Source organism: Lycorma delicatula, chromosome 6 (genome assembly GCF_047948215.1).
Source record: "Lycorma delicatula isolate Av1 chromosome 6, ASM4794821v1, whole genome shotgun sequence".
In the NCBI taxonomy this organism is placed as follows: Eukaryota; Metazoa; Arthropoda; class Insecta; order Hemiptera; family Fulgoridae; genus Lycorma; species Lycorma delicatula.
The window spans coordinates 117430217-117450914 of NC_134460.1; the positions used below are offsets into that span (position 1 = coordinate 117430217).

Consider the following 20698-nt stretch of genomic DNA (forward strand, 5'->3'; position numbering starts at 1 on the left):
AAATAAACAAGAACAAAACAAAAGTAATGAAATGTAGTAGAAATAACAAAGATGGACCACTGAATGTGAAAATAGGAGGAGAAAAGATTATGGAGGTAGAAGAATTTTGTTATTTGGGAAGTAAAATTACTAAAGATGGACGAAGCAGGAGCGATATAAAATGCCGAATAGCACAAGCTAAACGAGCCTTCAGTAAGAAATATAATTTGTTTACATCAAAAATTAATTTAAATCTCAGGAAAAGATTTTTGAAAGTGTATGTTTGGAGTGTCGCTTTATATGGAAGTGAAACTTGGACAATCGGAGTATCTGAGAAGAAAAGATTAGAAGCTTTTGAAATGTGGTGCTATAGCAGAATGTTAAAAATCAGATGGGTGGATAAAGTGACAAATGAAGAGGTATTGCGGCAAATAGATGAAGAAAGAAGCATTTGGAAAAATATAGTTAAAAGAAGGGACAGACTTATAGGCCACATACTAAGGCATCCTGGAATAGTCGCTTTAATATTGGAAGGACAGGTAGAAGGGAAAAATTGTGTAGGCAGGCCACGTTTGGACTATGTAAAACAAATTGTTGGGGATGTAGGATGTAGAGGGTATACTGAAATGAAACGACTAGCACTAGATAGGGAATCTTGGAGAGCTGCATCAAACCAGTCAAATGACTGAAGACAAAAAAAAAAACATGAATATAATGTATAATCTAAATGTGAATTACAAATGCTAATATAATGTTTATGAGTATGTTAGCAATCTTAATTTATGCAGGTCTACACCTCTGCCCGCCATGACGAATCATAATTGGACAGATTGAAAAGAATTTGTTTGCGGTAGTGGTAGTATATCACTATAACCGATGTAGCTTTGTTCTTGATTTGAATGTCCTGATTGTGGTCTTAAATCTTAATAAGGATTACGTTTATTATTACTATCAGTATTATTAACGTTTGTATTAATGTTAAGATTTGTCTTTGGTATACTCGATTTCCTTTGTTTTGAATTAAAGGTTTTCGTTGGCATCCATAGGTTTTTGTAAAATCAAATCATTCTTTTTTACGGGCTATAAAGGGGTCTTCGCCTTTCAGATATTGCATATGTTTATGTTTCGACTGAGGAATATTTTCTTGAGATAACTTATGCGATCTATTTTGATAAATACTGTTATCTCATTGAGACAGATAGTTATGATTATCATCGTTATTTGAATGATCTAGTTATTATTATTATTGCAAAATTGTTTGATCGATACCTTAGGTTGTGGTTTCTCAGTAATAAAATGTCTTTCAACATTTGACCCTTGTTGTCTTGTCTGGATTTGTTGATGCCCAAAATAGGATGCATAATTTTCTTTAACTTTCCTTTGATTATTTTTTTCCATTACATTGCCAACACATGATATGTATGAGTGAGCTCTACCAATTTTTCTCTATGACTGATTCTTAGATAAACAATAAGTATTCATTTCAGAGTTAATACCTTCTAATTTATAATCATTAAATTTGTTTGTATGGATGAGTGTGTTATGTTTCTTAGCACAAATCTAATATCAATTTTTTGAATAGCATTAATTAGTGGAATGGCCTTTACGCAGACAATTAGAACAACAATTATTACTTTCCAAAGAGGCTTTTCGATCATCAATGGACAAGTTTAAAAATTCCTTACACTGATATAAGTAATGATTTAATTTTACAGAAAGAACACTGGTTAAAGTTAAATTTTAAATAAAAACTGATATTTTTTCTTTTATATTGTTTTTTTATGATTTAAAGTAAAGCATTTGGTAAAAGTTTTAGTTTAATTATTGTAGCGATTTGTTTTGACATTGTTTCCTGTATTCTCTTGTGTATTTGAAGTGACTATGTTAATGTTTTCTACAAGTTGTCTTCTCGTTTTGAGAAATTCTATAGTCTTTAAAGTTGGGAAACCTTTAATCTGGCAATTTCTCATTCCATAATCTTAAAGTATTATAATCCAATTTAGATGTTAGAAATTGGACTGCGATGTATTAACAGGAAGTTGCATATTTCAAGTGAATTTACATGTAAGGATATTTTGTTAATGAAATTAGATAAAGCATCTACAAATTCTCTTTTTATGGAATCTGAACTTATGATGCAATTAGCATTATGAAAATGCAATTAAATATTTGTTATCAAATCGTACCTTTAATAATTTTAGAGCAATAATATAATTTTTGTTAGTTATTAGCAGATCTTTAATGACATGATGACATTTATTGATGGCTAATGCTTCATCTTTTAATGAAGCAAGCAAATAATGTAGTTTTTGTAAATTTGTTAAATCAGCATTATTATGTATTAAGTCAATAAATATGTTATAAAAATACTAATTACCTGTATTTTACATTACCTGTAAATACAGGTATTGATTGGTTGTAACTATGTTTGTTTAAATATTGCATTTGAATTAGTTTCTTTATTACATGATTTTTTATTATTATTTGTATAATTTATTAAATGTTGCAATTTGCATTCTGTAATACACAAGTCTTATTCAACTTGTTGACGATCCAAAAATAAATCATCAAATTCCATTTCAGTTTTTGATTAAATGATGTTATATCTGTTTTGCAAATCAAGAAGATTCCTTAACTTAATTTCTAAGTCAATTGTATCATCTTGTGAGAGATCAAATTTATCAGTAAAGTTGCGAATTCTCATTATAGAGGCCTTTACTGACCCTCTTTGTCTTATTAGTTGTTCCAATTCCGAATGGTATTAAATAACTTAAACTAATAATATGAAATGTTAACAAAGTAAATTAATCAATGATATTACATAAATGATTAAACCATTAAATTAAATGTAATAATAAATTAAGAAAGATGTTAATTAAATGTAGATGTAGATGCTGTGATTTATAGCATGATCAAACTTCCTCATATTAATGGGGAAAGTAATCTATTAGCCAGGAAAGTAAAGTACTGTATAAAAAGATTGGCACAAGAAAAGGAAAATAAATTGTATAAGATTTGCAAATATGCTGTTTTTAAAAGATGAAGACGTAGTATTACTATATTCAGCAAATGATTTTAAGATTAAAATATATTATAGTTAAACAAAGAATGAAAACAAAAGTAATGAGGTTAGAAGACAATAAAGTCAATGAGTGCCTACATGAAAGATGGAAGAATTAAACAAATAAAACTAAGTACTTAGGTACCATATTTACAGAAGATGCATAAATGATGAATATGAAATAAAAACAAGACTAACAATAGTTATGGAAGCATTTAATAAAAAGAAACAATTGTTATTTAGGAAGATGGAGTAGAAAGGTCTTGTAAAGTGTTATTTAGGATTATCTCTGTTTGACTGTAAAACATGGAAGCTAAGAGAAAGGGAAAAAAGGATGAGGCATTTGAAATGTGGGGGAAGAGATTAAACGGACAGAGTGAAGAGTGAGGAAGAATTGAGGGGAGTGCAGGAGAATAGCACCTTAATCGGAATAATTTAAAACATGAATGCTAATTGGCAGGATTTACAATAGAGAAGTAGAAATGATTAAAACAGTGCTAGAAAGGTCAGTAGAATGTGAAAAAGAAAGCCTGGAAAAGGGTAAACTTTATAGAAGATTTAAAAGGAAATATGAACTATTAGGAACTCAAAAGTTTAGCTGGGAGTAGTGGAAAATGGTGACAGATAAAGAGAAAGAAACTTGTCTCAGGACAGAAAACCATATGATGATGAATAGATTGATAAAAATTTACACATGTCTGATATTTATGTTGTCTACACAGTATAGGATCATATTAGAAGTAACTATTGTCCATATTCCATATTATTTACCATTTTTACTTTTGCATGTTTAGATCATGAACCCTGAGAATTGACCTAGAGAGAGTTTTGGTTCTGACATTTGGGAGTGTGATATGTTAATGTAAAAACATCTAACATCACTAATATAAGGACTTACAAGAATAAAATTCTCTTAGTACTCCAAGCCAACTTCAAGAGGTGCTCCTGTTAAGCCAAGCAGCCCAATTTAAGGTTGGGTAACCAACCCCAACCTGAAGACTTGCTGATTGCTGAAGACTTTGCCCTGATGGTTGTAGACCAACTGTAACTTCTCAGAGGGTAGTATCTAGTATACCAATGGAAGGATATGGGAATTAACCCTTAAATCTGGTAATCACAGAAGCCACAAGGTAGCAGCCCACCATCATGTTAGAATGCAGTGAGCCACTTCTCCATGCATCTCCAGAAGGGACTGTCGGGTTGCTTCCATGATCCACAGGACATCCTGAAGAGTCTGAAGACAGGGAGGTGTTTCTATACTACAAACATATGTGTAATCGAAGTTACGTCTTCCAGGCGGTTACTGGTCGCCCCTTGTTGTGTTTAAAAAAGGAAAAAAATTAAGTTCTCTGTGCATCTGGATCTTCTATTACTAAAGAAGTGTAAATCAAGACAGGACAGTGTATGGACATCAATCAAGTGTATGGACAGGACTTTACAATCAAAAAATTAAATGAGAAAAAATTGGAAATATCTAGGGAAATAAGACAGATGAAGGTGTCATACTTAGGTCAGTGAAACAAAGAAAAAAGGTCAAGGCTGTATAACGGTAGAAATTAATTTATTTTTTTATAGTGGTGTAAGCCTGACCATAAGGCCTTCTGGAGGCATGGTTTACTGGTGCAAAGGGATAACAGAGAGAATAATATTAAGGATTGGAAGTATGTGGATGAAAGGATATTGGGAATGGATGTAAAGGCAGGAAATGAACTCTTTTCTCTTAATGTTGTATTTGCTCATTATGAACAGCTGTCAGATAAAATTTTAGAAAAAATTTTCTAAAATTTTAAAAAGATTTTAGATAAATTTTTTGATAACCTGCAAACAGCAGTTGATGAGGCAAAAGGCAGAGTGATCCTGAAGAGAGACATGACTGGCCTAGTGGGCAACTGTGGGTGCTGAACGAACAGGTGATGGAAAATTATGGAGAGAAAATAACTAATAACAATGATGAATGGATGCTTGACTTATGCACCAATTACATCATTGCAAGTACTAAGTTTACTCAAAAAATTTATTCAAGAATGAGACAGTCAAGAGGCAAAAAGTCAAAGAGTATGTAATGTTGCCTAAATTTATGTTTGGTATGATTAAGGATGCAAGAATCATGAGAGAACACATGTTGGATACAGACCATTATCTGGTAGTCTTGAAACTGGTGGTACCAAAGGCTATGAGATCAAGGAGAAAGATCCACAGCAGAAATATGAAATTAAAATACATAAACCTAAGGAAGATATGCAGAAAAAAGTACAGAGAGATTCCGAACAGGAAGTTTTCTGAAACTGAAGAACTGTGGCAGTCTCTGAATGTTGAGATATGTTGGATAACTTTTAGAGACAGTTTGATAAGTGCATCAGAAGAAAGCTGTGGAAAGATTAGAGTCAAAGCATGGAGAAGGGAACAAACTAGTGGACAGAAGAAATGAAAAATGAAGTGAAGAGATAGAAGAAGCTTTTTGCAGCATTACCTTAAATCTTAAAGCTCTAAATATAATGAACAGTACAAGGAGCAAATGATTAAGGTAAAGAACGCCGTTTAGCATTTCCAAACTTTGAACATTTCCATTATCACAACATAAACACTCAATGACTAGTTCATTATTCTTGAGAATATTCCTGAATTAGTTAGCAGTGTAGAGCAGAGTTTACGGTTCTATTTAAGAAATAAAACCTCAGTGGATTGAACAGAGTTTTAAGAAATAAAAGATTTATTTAAAATGACAATTCTCATTTATTCTTATTTACGCATTCTTTTCTTTTTCAATGAACTGTCTGAGGTGTTCTAATTCAGATCAAAGGGAGGGATGTCTTATCCAAGACTCAAAACAAATTCAATATTATTAATTTTTTTTTTATTGCTTTCTCTCCTTCCTTATATGATTACAGAGTCCTATTCAGCATTTGTGTTTCTTTTTTTCCCCATTTTTCTTATTTTCATACTTTTTATCCATTTAATTTCCTTCATTTTTCTAGTAATTGTCTTAAGTTTTTTAATGTTTTATTTTTAATGTTTAAGTGTTTTGTTTATCGAGTGTCATGCTCAAAACAAAAAACACTTTGCTAGACTCATCTTTTCCTTAGCTCCTTCTCCGAAAATCCATTGTAACATTCTACACCAACATCCACTTTATTACATTTCTTCTATTTACGTCCATATTAAATCTTGACATATCCTATTTCTCAGTTTCTTGAAATTGTAGTTTTCACCACTCTTATACAAAGTTTTATTCTTGCTCTTCTATTTAATTTTATTAATGTTCACTCTCATTCTTTACTATTCCCTTTTTTTATCTGAAGTCATTAGTATATTGCGTTCATAAAGTAATGCAACCAAAATCCTACACAAGTAAGTTTGTTGTTATAGGTTCCTGACAAGGAAGATATTTTGTTCAGACAGTACTCTATAAGGCCAAAATTTATAGATCATATGACTCATTGTCCCTCCATCTGTATCAGTAGTTTCACAGCAGTACAACAAGCATGCTTGTTGCAAACAAAGCATAAATTTTAATGTGGAAGATCATCTAATTACCTAGTCTTGTACTAAATGCCAGAATGTTTTTATGGCTAATTTTCAAGATAATGCAGATCTAATAAATCATCTATTTTTTGTTATTATCTAAATTTTATGAAACAGGAAATTTTGAGTTTATCTATCAATATTACATGATAACAGTAGTACAACATTCATCTAAAAGTGTAAAACATTAAAAACATTAAAACATAAATGTAACATTCATCTAATAATGTAAAAGCGACAGCTTTTACATTATCAAAAAAAATTACTCCAGAAACTTTCTTAACAGACTGTGTTTTCACTCCAGGTTGTTTATAAGGCTATAAAAAACCTCAATTTATGCCCTTGTCAAATTTGAATAGTGCAAGGATTTGGAGAACCTGACTTTTAACAGTTGATTTCAATACTGTAGGTGGTTAAAATATTTCATTTGAAGTGTGTGGGTATTTTGGACAGTGCTTTTTGTTCAGTTGAAATGTAGGTTTTATCTTTCTGGATGCATTAACTGCTAGATGCATTCTGGAATCATGGAGTATGGAGTTCTGAGAATCCTCACATTTATAATAAAAGGCCATTGAATTCTCAAAAAGTTGGTGTATCATGCACAGTTTTGTGATAAAGAGTAGTCAGACTCATTTTTTTCACAGAAACACTAACTACAGAACATTATTCAGAAATTATTACAAATTTTGTAATCTTGCTTGAAGCTGAAGAATGAAACTACTGGTTATAGGAAGATGGTGCTACATGCTAGACTACTAATTCAACTTCAATTGTTACTACTTCAATTCAATTGTTATGTATATTTCTCAATGGCCATGTAATTTTAGGCACAATCCTCTCGGTGATGATCTCAATAATTCCCAGATCAATCATTACTGGATTTTTACTTATGGAATCATCTGAAAGATACTGTTTTCAAGAAAAACCAGTAAACTTTGGATGAGTTGAAAGAAAATATTGAAGACAACATCTCTGCATCAGTACTCAAGGTGTACATTTTGAACATTTATCGTGATATTTAAGTGGAAAACAAAAATAAAAATAACAATATAAAATTTTTATATTGTTATATATATATATATATATATAAATTATTAAACATTTACAGAAAAATGTATATTTTATAATGCTAACAAGAAAAAATATAATAATAAATTAATAATCTTACCAAAGTTGGAACTTTAGAAAATGTCAGTGCCAAGTAATATGGATTCAAACCATACCACCGATTAAAATGTTCTTTCTTCATTAATTTTACTTCAAATGGAACTGAAAAAATAAAATAATAAAAAGTAAATTATAAAATGAAATCCTTAAGATGTATACCTAATCATATTTAAAATAATAAAAATCACCTAAGTGAGAGACCTTGATTAGTACCAACATTAAGTAGAATTCCAGTTATACATCTTCGGAGATGTATAACAGAACTTAAATTTTTGTATTAAAAAAGGATAATACAAATAACTCATAATAAAGGGAAAAAAATGTTAAAGCATTTTATATCACACACACACACACACACACACACACACACACACACACACACACACACACACACACACACACACACACACACACACACACACACACACACACACACACACACACACACACACACACACACACACACACACACACACACACACACACACACACACACACACACACACACACACACACACACACACACACACACACACACACACACACACACACACACACACACACACACACACACACACACACACACACACACACACACACACACACACACACACACACACACACACACACACACACACACACACACACACACACACACACACACACACACACACACACACACACACACACACACACACACACACACACACACACACACACACACACACACACACACACACACACACACACACACACACACACACACACACACACACACACACACACACACACACACACACACACACACACACACACACACACACACACACACACACACACACACACACACACACACACACACACACACACACACACACACACACACACACACACACACACACACACACACACACACACACACACACACACACACACACACACACACACACACACACACACACACACACACACACACACACACACACACACACACACACACACACACACACACACACACACACACACACACACACACACACACACACACACACACACACACACACACACACACACACACACACACACACACACACACACACACACACACACACACACACACACACACACACACACACACACACACACACACACACACACACACACACACACACACACATGCATGCATGCATGCATGCATGCATGCATGCATACATACATACATACATACATACATACATACACATTTGACTATAAACTGTTTAAGATGTATGAAAATCCATGCACCACATTACCTGAAATGGGCAAGATCCTTTAGGAATCTTAGGCATGTCCTTGAATGGCTCTTCAATTTTTGAAAGAAAATTATTTTTCTTTTTTTATGCCTATCAGAAAGAATTGTACATTCTACACATTCTCTTGCCATTCAGTAGGGGAAAAACATTATTCTAATGCCTGAAGTTCTTATCTAACAAATCAAGGTCTCCTAAATTACATTTACAATTAATTAGTATGGTAGAAGGGTACCTTGAAAACAATTAAAATTTCATAAAAATGTTTTTAAAAAATTAAACGTTTCAAGTAACCTGGACATGTGTGTGATTGTGCATGTATGTATGTCCTATTAATATTATAACCATTCTTGATGACTGAATTTAATCATTTTTACTTTGTTGACTACAGCTCCATTGCTGCTGTAGCAGCACAGCTATAAATTTAGGAAATATAGAAATTGACAAAAATTTTGAATATTGGGGTTTTTGCAAATGTTGGTATTTCCAGACTCCCCAAAAAAATACAGTCCCATAATCAAAAAAAAAAAAAAAAAAAAAAAAAAGTTTTAAAAAATTTTAAAAATCAGGAAAAGTTTTAAAAATTTCCAGAAGATATTGTACTTTTTATGTATATTGACCTGTATTTTTATTATTATTTTTGGGCTGGCTCAACATAAATTCATCAAAAATAGTTCACACTTCAGAAGCCATTAATTAAAGTTATTTGAACACATATTTAAAAAATGTTTTGGTAATCTGCAGTGACAGCTCATAGTTAAAATTAGTGCGGGGTGCTGTTCCAGAAAATTTTAACAGCCCACTAATCTTTAAGTAAAATTTTAAAAATAACCCTGAAAATAGTTATTGTATGTTTAATACTTAATATTAAAAATTAGTCCTACTAATTATTAAGATAATATTCATACTTACATGTTAATACTGGAACCATACATTGCGTGTAAGCAAGAAATAATATAATTCCCATGCAAAATTTCATATGATTAAAGAATTCATTACCATCTTTTGCTTTATCAAAAAATACAATACCTACTGCCAGTCCACACATAAGGTGGTGATAAAATTGAATTTTTAAACCAGTCTGTAAAAAAAAATTCTTTAAGATAAGCATATAATCAATCTTACTAGTACAATATTTATTACCAACTTGAGTCTTTGTTAAGATTATTAACTATTTCCCTTAACAGCCAGTAGTTCAATAACTTGCAATATCACAGCAACATTTTGAAAATAAAAAGATGTAAAGTAAGGATTTAAATTGATTTACCACTATTAAACAAGAAATCCAGTTTCCATTTAGTAATAATATTTTAATGGGTAATAATGTTAACAAATTTTCTAAAGTGGTAGTTGTACTCTTTTAACATGTAGATGCAAGATATAGTTTACAAATAGAAAGGAAAAGTCTCAAATTTAAGCAACTGAAATGTGGTTTTTAAGAGGTGTGAAGGAATGTTAAAGAGAAGATGATATAAGGAATGGAATTATCTGAGAAGAATTAGGCATCTGCCCTACCAATGATATTATCAGACGATATAAAGGACAATGAATGCTTTTATTAATGTGTTTGCATCATCTGCCAGAAAGGACTTTATATTCTACATCAAGAGGAAGAAGAGATATAGGTCAATCAAGGAAAAATTGAATGCCAGAACCAGCCAATCCATAAAGAGAAGAAAAAGAGGAAGAATAACATGAATAGTAGATTCCAAAAAAACTGCTGATTACTAAAATTTTAGATCTATAAGTTCATGATACATTAATTGTCAAATTTGTGCAATTTGTGTTTATGGACGGACAGCAAACTGCAACTTGAGAATATTTGTGTAGATTTTATGAAACATTTTGCAAACAATTCTTTGATCAAAGTAGAAGAAATATATATGATTGATGCCAGAGGATGAGTCAAGAGCCCCATATTCTGGGCATAATTAGACAGCTTCAACCAGAGCTATAGTTTTCTTTATAAAGGTGAATATATAGTTTATATTTTTTTTAATATAATCTTTTTAACAAATATATAATATATTAACCCAATTTTATTATTGATTTTTAAGGTAATAAAGCAATTAGTTATCAAGTAACAGTACACCATTGATATTACCCTAACTCTTATTTATTAAATAATTTTTTTAATAAAATCAGTCATTCTCTACTAACCACCATACAACTTGTTTGCTTGATTATGCCTTGTAATTGTGTCATAAAATAGTTGTAGAAAGCATTTAATTACACCATTAGATTCATTGAACTTTCCGGGGAAAATTGCATAAACACCACTTGTATGTAATTTTGTGTTTTCTTTTTATTCCCATGAAAATAGGAAAAAACTGTTTTTTAGGAGATTTTCAAAAAAGTAGAATTTAGATGGATATAAAACACCTAACGATGATACAAATTTTACATAACATGATGTTCATCTAACCTTTCTTTATTTTATCACTTTGTTGAGTGATTAAATGATTTTTAAAAAGCCCATGACTTTTTTTTGCAAAGAACACTTAGGAATTTGATGAGCATTTTGTAACAAATTTGGTGTCACTGGAATTGTTAGTGCAACATGAATTTAACTATAACAATCTTAAATGGAAATAAAATGATGAAGAATCATAAAGGATGCAGATTTAAGACTATTTTTTTAATTAAAAAGACGTGTATGGAATGAGACAGTTTTCTCGTTTATGTACAGTCTAATTAATGCATTCTGTAGCTGCAATTTCTTATTATTAACTAGTTTAATATTTTGTTATGATGTTCTCATATTGTTCATTTGAGACTACATGAGCTCAAACTGAGAGAACTGCCTTTCTTTAAAAAAAAATGATAGCTTTTAATTAATAAAATGAATTATTTTAATTTAAAATAAATATTAGTGAACGATCTCCCATCTGCATTAGAGTACATTCAAGATATTAAATATTACTAACTGAACCAATATTATCTCAGTGCAAACATACTCTGATCAGCCAGTGGGAATCTAACAATCAAAATGTTGACTTCTTATCCAATTGATCTTGACATTAATTATTGGTAAATGTTTTTTTAATTTTTATTTTTTGGGGGTTTTCATTCATAATTTTTGTTTCTCATTTTACTCATTAAATTAAATATTTGAATAATCTCCCAAAAAATAAAAGTTAGATATTACTAGTATGTTTTCTAATGACCATACATCTTCTGGTTATTGAACTAGTTTGCCTCTAATACTACCTAGATTCATACCCGAATTCAACCAGAAGTTGTGAAATGGATATTACGTAGTGGATCAAAAACTTTGCAATGTCAAAGTAATAAATTTACTTTAAGTCATTAAATTAATTAAAAAAATTACCTTATTTCTCCATATCTGTAGTGTCATTCTACGGAAAAGTGAGCAGAACTGTGCCCACGATGAAGATGGGAACTCAACACATAATGATGTATTTTTAAAATCAGATTCAATCAAACTGTGATTTAGTAGTCTACCTAAAAAACGAAAATTTAAACTTAAACTTGTAAACTAAACAGATATAATTATATATGGTAATTCTGTGATATACATCAAAACTGACAGCAAAATATATATATTTTCTATTTTTTTTTCTGGGTGCACAACAAAGTGTCATTATCAGCGCCTGACAAAATATTAATAGCTACGATGAAAACGTCTATGTTGTTTGGTAAAAGCGAAATAAACCACAATGAAATATAATACTAAAAATCTAATTGAAAGCAAAAAAAAATATTATCTGGTATTTGCAAAATGGCAGAAATAGACAAAAAACATTATATGATTAACCAAATATTTTTGAAAATAAATGAACGGTCTTAGGAAATCGTAAAACATTCAATGATATCCTTTCATTGTTCACTAAGATATTTTGTATGTTGGCCCCCTATAGTTTAAACTTACGCAATGCCGCATAACAAACACATTCAACAAGGATGTGTTGTTCTGTTAAAAGGCAGTCGCAGCAAACACAAACGGATGCATCGGTCTGAGTCATGAGATATCCATAAGTGAGCCTAGTGTGACGATTATTACTGCAAGAGGAGCCCACGGTGATACAGTGTTCTTGGACCGAACAAAGTTTATTGTTGATAGTAGCATTCCATTCACTTTGCTACTCATCACGGAACACCTGCTTCAGAAAACAGACAAAATCATGATTGGTGAAAGGAGGCTGAAAAACAAGCCTTTTCTGCCACATGATCAGTGCACTCAATCCCTGAAAACCCAGTATGACTAGGGATCCAGCAAAAGCTCACAGTTGTGTTATGCTGATTCATTTCAGAGAACACAGAAAACAGGTTGTCTGGAGTCACCAATCGTCTGGAAGGCACTCATGAAATCTGAACAGACTACGTGTCAGAATGTTGGGCTAAGTATATTTAAGGCCTTGTTAATAGCATACAGCTACGCAAAGAAAATGCTGGAAGGCCTAACATGTGTGTTCTATCGCCAATCACAGCACCACAATCAACATAATTATCGTGTCTAGAGCCGTCTGTAAAAACTATAGCATCAGGATTCACGCTATTTATTAAAAATTTTTTCTCATAAGATAATCAGATTCGTGTCCTTTTTTTTGATATTGACCAAGACCAAAACAATAATTCACGATAGATCGCCACCAAGGGGAATTAATAACGTTCAGTATTTGGAGGTGCTGGAGATAATTGTATATTTAGAGATAAGAAAAGGCGATGAGCTATAATGGCTAGCAGGGCAGTAGATCTTGCCCATTGCTCATATCGATTAATATGCTGGTTGGAGAACACTGTGTCAAAGGTAAGATGATTTGGTTGCGCATTAATGTGAGCTAAAGAATAGCAGGTCATTTGATTTCATCTATTCCAAAGAGATAGCTCACCATTGTCCACAAATAGACTTACCACAATAGACTTTAAATGGATTTGTACCAGGTTTTTGTAGAATCGTTAGATAACAGCTTCTTAAATTTAAAACAAGGTAAATGCAAATCATGGATGATCTTTTTACCTTTTATTTTTTATTTATAATTATGGATGAAATATATAAAATGTAAAAAGAATGTTAGAATAACATGATAGAAAAGTAAAGCATGGTATTATGAAATAATGTATAAAAATAATTAATTTTGTCATTAGAAAATTTGAATTTATTTGAAGTTCTTCATGAAAATCTCAAATCTGCCCATGCAGTCTGCCGTACTACTTATTTTGATTATTAATTCAGTCTGTAGGTAGTATTGCTGCATAAGTTAACCAATCAATTGGAAAATGTCTCCAAAAAACTAACTGATAACTGGATATACGCTTCCGTAATTAAAACTTACTGAAAAAAGGATTTTACAATGGTATAAATAAAGTTTTACAGATTATAATAATTTGTGAAGATATATTCTCTCTTTTGTAGAACCAGGTGCAACCTAGACTAAACCATATTTATAGCTACTTTTAATACATGTAATAAATTGCACATTAAGTAAAATGGAAGTTATTTTATATGAAAAAAAATGGAAGTTAGTTCAAGTTAATAACTTAAGTTAGTTATTTTTTATGATAATAAACTTTAATGTTAAAGTTACTTAAATTTTTAAATGGAAATAGTAAAATAGAAGTTATTCTACTGCAAATTATTCTAAACAATACTAGAATAATCCTTTCCTAATTGCATCTAACTTCCGATGGAAAATATTGTGAAAAACACTGCATGCTTACTAATTATTTATATACTTATATTGTAAATTACTTCCACTAGCGATTTTCTGCCGGTTTTTCTTTTGGCTGACTCATGTAAAGCATCTGTAGCATTGATCAACAGTTGCCTTTACTGCAAATAATGATATTCATTGTACAGCAGTAGTGTAAGAATAAAGGTCTTAACATGTAGAACTGAGTATCAGTTGCATTTTAAGAGGTTTAGTTCCCTGATATGTTATGGTATATTTGAGAAATAAGAAGGCAACAGAAAACCAATTTATGCTTCACTTTTCAGAGTAAGCCTGGCATGATCTATTAAACATAACTATTACTTATTTATGAGAATGTATGAACATTTCTGTAAATGACTGGTCTCTCATGTCAGCTTTTGCATACAGCTATTTTGATTATTTCACTTAAACATGTGTGCAAGTTGCAATGGGATATATATATATATACATCCATATATATATTTGTATATATATATATATATATCCATTGCAATATATGATAAAAAAAAAAAGTTAGCTTGAACAAATGTGTTGGGTCCTTCCAAGATCATCATAACCAACTATCACTTCATTTTATTCCCAATATATCCCAGATCAATTCACATTTAAAAAATTTTAATAATACATCAAATTTTTCTAGAAATCAAAATTTCACTGACTGAAAAAGATACTCTAACAGAGAGAACTTATTTATTTATATGGTCCATTAATAACTGTACTCAGTAGCATTAAGTTTTATTTTACTTAAAATTTAATAAATCTTTTTTTAAAAGGTATTATAGAGCAAAGTGATGAACTTGAATCAAAGTTTTAGCTTAATATGAACCATTTTAAAAATTAGTCATGTTATGCTAAGGGAATAGATATATACAAAACTTCATATATGACAGCACACTTAATTCAATCAATGAGTAGTATATTCAATCTCTTGATGAAATAAAATTGAAAATGTCTTCACAGAATATGGTTAATTTTCTGGAATATTTTTTATAAGAAATTAGGACAAATAAACAAAGATTTTATAATTAAAATGACAATAATAAACATTTATTTGTTGTACTCTATCTCTTGTATTTATACTTTCATACAATAATTTTTTATAATCATCACATATTTACTTAATATTAATGCTTCTTTACAGAACTCCACTTAGGATAAAGCATGAACATTTCCTTCAAGTTTCTCTACATTCACTTTGTTATGAAGTTTTAAAATGTGCTCAGAAAATTTAAGCAAAAGAAAAACTATTTCTTATATTTGTGAAGTACAAAACATCAAATTTTAATACAGATAGTTCTAAATCTAGGAGTAGGTAAATAAAGTTATCAGAGCTTATATGTATTGGTTTATATATTTTAATAATATAACATAGAATACACTCGCTCTACTATTGTACAGAGTATATCGACCATGAGTATAAACAAATTTCTCCATCTATATCTTGGTGTAGTTTTGATTTCTAAGTTAATTATGTATTAAAACTGTAATTTACTGTTTTTCTTTTTAAGACAATTAGAGGCTAACCACCCATTTATAGCAGCTGAAGAGAAATGACTTTTTGAAATGTGTAAAAAAATGAATCTGTGTAAAAAAAAAAAAAAATTCTGAATCAAGCTTGATTCTGATTCAAACCCAAGACCTACTGGGAGAATGTCACACTCTCCAACAAAGAGGTCGGCAGTAACACCTGTATTAATAGTAATAAAAAACTATGATACTCACCACTATCTTTGGAACATAGGTTTCTATTATTGTTATTATTTTGTAAAAGTGATGTGCGTTCCTTTGTATTACTAGTTTTGAAATGTGTCAATTTTCCATTGGACATTGCAGTTGATAACCTTATTATGTTCTCCTCATCTTCACCATCAGTCATTTCTATAACTTTAAAAAATCCACATTAAAAAATAAGTGGTATATCTTCAATATTTTGTTATAAAGACTTAATATTTATTCTAACAAAACATTATTTGTTTTATAAACAATGTATAAACTCATGCTTATATTTTACACAAACACTGGAGCATTATATTTATTTCAACAAGATTCTGTGATAAATTTCTTTCTTTTACGTAAGACCTCTCTTCGTTTCCATAATTTTCCATAATATTCAAATATTAATATTTCCATAATTTTCAAATTCCTCTAGAAATACCATGTTTCAAAAGATTCACTTATTCCCTTCTGTTTTCACACTTTACTGTAATAAACCACTACACTCCAAACAAATATGTTTTTAATTCCAAAGTTTATTACTAAACTTTTATTTACGCAAGCAGAATTCTTTTCTTCACAAAAGATTTTAATAAACAAAGCATTTACTAGCTCTTCACTATTATATTTCAAAGTACAAAAAAGTTCATTTAATAATAATATAAAAAGTGTGTTCACAGATATGATAAAAATCGAGGGTTACACTTACTTACAAAGTAATAAGTGCAATATTACATCATGGATCGTCGATTCGTGAAGGTCATATACTGGTTTTATTAAAAAAGGAAAAATATGGTATGAAGTGAATGATATGACTATCAACAACAAAAATTGGGTGAGAAATTAAAAATATCTATATTTGTTTGTTCTAGAAAGGCAATAAATTTTAATAATAAATCCACAAGATAACAATCAGTAATTCATTAAAAAAAATAAAAGAATAATCTAACAAAATACATTGATATCAAAAAAATTACAGTGACATAAACCGTACGGAAGTCTCGCAGAAATCATTTCTTCCATTCAAAAATTTAACAAAATGATACTGATATCAAAAAAGGTTAAGAGATTACATTTCTATTATCAAAATAGGTTATTAATTTAGAATTTTGTTTAAAAAAAATACATGTTAAATATATTTAATAATCAATAGATATACAATAATAGATAATAAAAAATGTTTAAGTGTTTCATATAATGCAGAAAATAGAAAAATTTGTTACAAAACTCTTGCTGGTCTGATTTCATTATATGTAATACAATCAAATTTATAGAAATAATACAATTCTTATGATTATTTGTTGTTTAATAAATTAAATTGGGCCGGTAAGAGTTTTGTAACAAATATTTCTATTTTTTGCTTATTTTATGGAACGTTTAAACATTTGTTATTATCTGTTATTGTATATCCATTGTCTATTACATATATTTAACAAGTAATTTTTTAAAATGAAATTCTAAATTAATAATTCTTTCATAAAATTTACTTAAAACATTTACTTAAAACATTTACTATCATTATAAATAAGAAGAGGTCATTGTCCTATAATAAATACTTCAGTTATAACATATGTCATATAGTCATTATTTTATATTATAATAATAATAATGGTATAAAAAGACAACATTTGAAATTTTTAAATGGGTAACTGCTTTTACAATGTAAATATACTTTGGTAGTTTTCTTTTTTTCATAAAACAGATGTATCAGTTCAATATGTTTCTGGGCCTCATAATATTATCTAATACATAAACACATATAATTTTATCAATCTCTTAACATTTTTTAAAAACTTATTTATAAGTAATTTTTTTAAATAATCTTTTTAAAGGAAAGAAATAATAAAGTGTAATAGTAAGTTTTTCTTATAATTTTTCATGTAAAAATCAATCTGCTCATTAAGTTGAGAGTTGTGCTTGCTGTATGGCAATGATTTTTGGTGAAGGAGCATTTATTATTTCTTTCCAGCAACACAATAAACCAACATCCAATTATTATTACCCACTTATTTTTTATAAATAATAAGCTAAGAATTTTGTAGAATATGAAAAATGCCAAGCTGACCAGGATTTGAACATTAAACCTTCCAGATGAAAGCGGGTAACTACGTGAGCTGAAAGTTTGCCCCTCACCAACTGCTGTGTCTATCTAGTCATTCTACTGTACTACTGTGTTTTGCATTTTATATATAAATGTATCATTTTATTAATAATCGGATGATGTCATCTGGTTAGATAGTACAATAAACCCCACTCACCATCCTATCTAAGCCAGCCAACAGTTTGGTTGACAAAGACAGGGGCAAACCTTCAGCTCACTTAGTGCATAAATGTCTTTCAAATTAAACCCCAGAGATTGTTTCTACCTCCTTTTCTCATATTTATTTAAACAATGAGCTATATTGAAGTAATTTACCTTAATTATTTTTTAATTAATTCAATAGAAATACTTACCAAAATCAGCTGGATTATAATGACGTGGACAATATAGACCGACTGAAGAAAGAAAAGGTACCAATTCTTCTGTTGCACCTTGATAAACACATAATCCAGCTGCTAATACATAAACATGATCAAACAGCTGGAACAAAGAAGCACTTGGCTGGTGAATAGTACAGACTATTGTTCGTCCTTCATGTGCGAGTGATCGTAATAGCCTTAATGTATATGATGTGGTCACATTATCTAAACCGCTGATAAAATAAAAAAAAGATTATAGAAATATTAAAAATAAAAACAGATGTACAAAATAGAAAGTTTCAGGAAAAAATATAAATCCATAGAAAAACAAATTCTCAACTGCTCTGCTAATCTGGCCCACAAGTCATTCAACGTTTCACATGTCAACACATTCGGATTTAGCTACTTTATCGCCTACTATGATTTACTTGTAGGCTTGGATAATTGTTACAATATTACAATAGTATCTATTTTGAATCATTTAATTGATCAAACTGGTTTTTTAAAGATCACATTGTTAAGGTGTAGGTCATTTTCCATTAAACATTCCACCAGTCTTTTTTGGAAATTTTGCATAATAAATATATTAAGAGCATTGTAAGCCGTTTTTCTTGCTAAATAGAAGATGATTCTTTATTTTCCTGCTGGGTGGTCATCCTCTCCCTTATGGTCAATTAAATGAATTTAATTTATTTTTGAGAGATTCTTTTCACAATTACGTGAATGTTTATGTTTTATTGAATATGATTTTTTATTTTTATTTTTTTTGTTTTTCATACTGGAAGGAAAAACCTCTGCCAGCCACCACTAGGCCCACTCTGACAGCAAGTTCGGGGCTCTCACCCACTAAAAAACCTCCCCCTCTAATCTCACAGGGGCCGGACCAAACCTGTATGGTATGCACACAGCCGGTCTGCACAATCACCCGGGCACTCTTATTGCTGCCTTGGGATAGCCCAGACAGCATCCCTGACGGGCCATTGATGAACAACAACTTTGGAGAGTCCCCACCGCCCGCTCCTTGTGGCTGGCCGCCCATAAGCATCCAGTAGCATCCATTCTCTTCTGCCTCGGATTGACTAACTTCTCCTGGCTTGCCTTCTTCATTCTTTTGCTACCTTAGATATAACTATGGTAGCTACTGCAGTCGCTATTCTACTCCAGGAAACCCTGTCTCTTAACATTATGCTAATGATGTTATCTGCATTTACTGAACCTTGCTCCAGCATATCAGACCTAAGTTCCCTCCATCTTATGCATGAAAATATTACATGATCAGCGGTGTCCCGCTCACTTCAGTCATGGCAGGTTCCTGTATTGCTCCTGTTCATTCTATGTAAATAGTCTCGAAAGCATCCATATCCTGAGAGGAACTGGGTGAACTCACAACTGATGTTCCCATAATTCCTCTCCAGCCAGTCCCTCAGATCATGGATGAGCCTTTGTGTCCATCTTCCAATAGCTGCCTCCTCCCATCTGTTATTCCAGAACATTGCGTCAACAGCCATTTTCCTGCAACATCCCATTGCAATTGAATATCTCAAATCTATTGGGACCATTCCGCCTATTATTGCTGCCACTTCTGTACTTATCCTGATCCAGCAATAATCCTTAAATTGAGTGTTCTCTGCTGACTCAGCAATCTCTTGCTGTTGCGGGCTCTGTCCAGGGCTTACACCCAGACATTCACCCCTTAAATCACCGTCGAGGCCTATACTCCAGCCAGTAGCCTCCTCTTCACAGTTTGGGAACCACTCTGATTGCTTAACAACCTTATCAATGCCTGGAAAACCCTCTCCCCCTTCCTGGCAGTTTTTTCTACATGGATTGTG

The 20698-nt window shown here is 31.0% G+C and overlaps 1 protein-coding gene across 1 annotated transcript in view; it reads right to left on the reverse strand.

Annotated features, from left to right (window-relative positions):
* The window catches only part of LOC142326150 (ATP-binding cassette subfamily G member 4-like), a 179931-nt gene that overhangs the window by 6399 nt on the left and 152834 nt on the right, over nucleotides 1–20698 (reverse strand). The window contains exons 5-9 of the mRNA XM_075368373.1: nucleotides 18861–19099; nucleotides 16416–16577; nucleotides 12350–12483; nucleotides 9931–10099; nucleotides 7731–7831 (exon numbers count right to left, since the gene is read on the reverse strand). Coding sequence (XP_075224488.1) covers nucleotides 7731–7831; nucleotides 9931–10099; nucleotides 12350–12483; nucleotides 16416–16577; nucleotides 18861–19099 — 805 coding nt within the window. The remainder of the gene's footprint in view (nucleotides 1–7730; nucleotides 7832–9930; nucleotides 10100–12349; nucleotides 12484–16415; nucleotides 16578–18860; nucleotides 19100–20698) is intronic.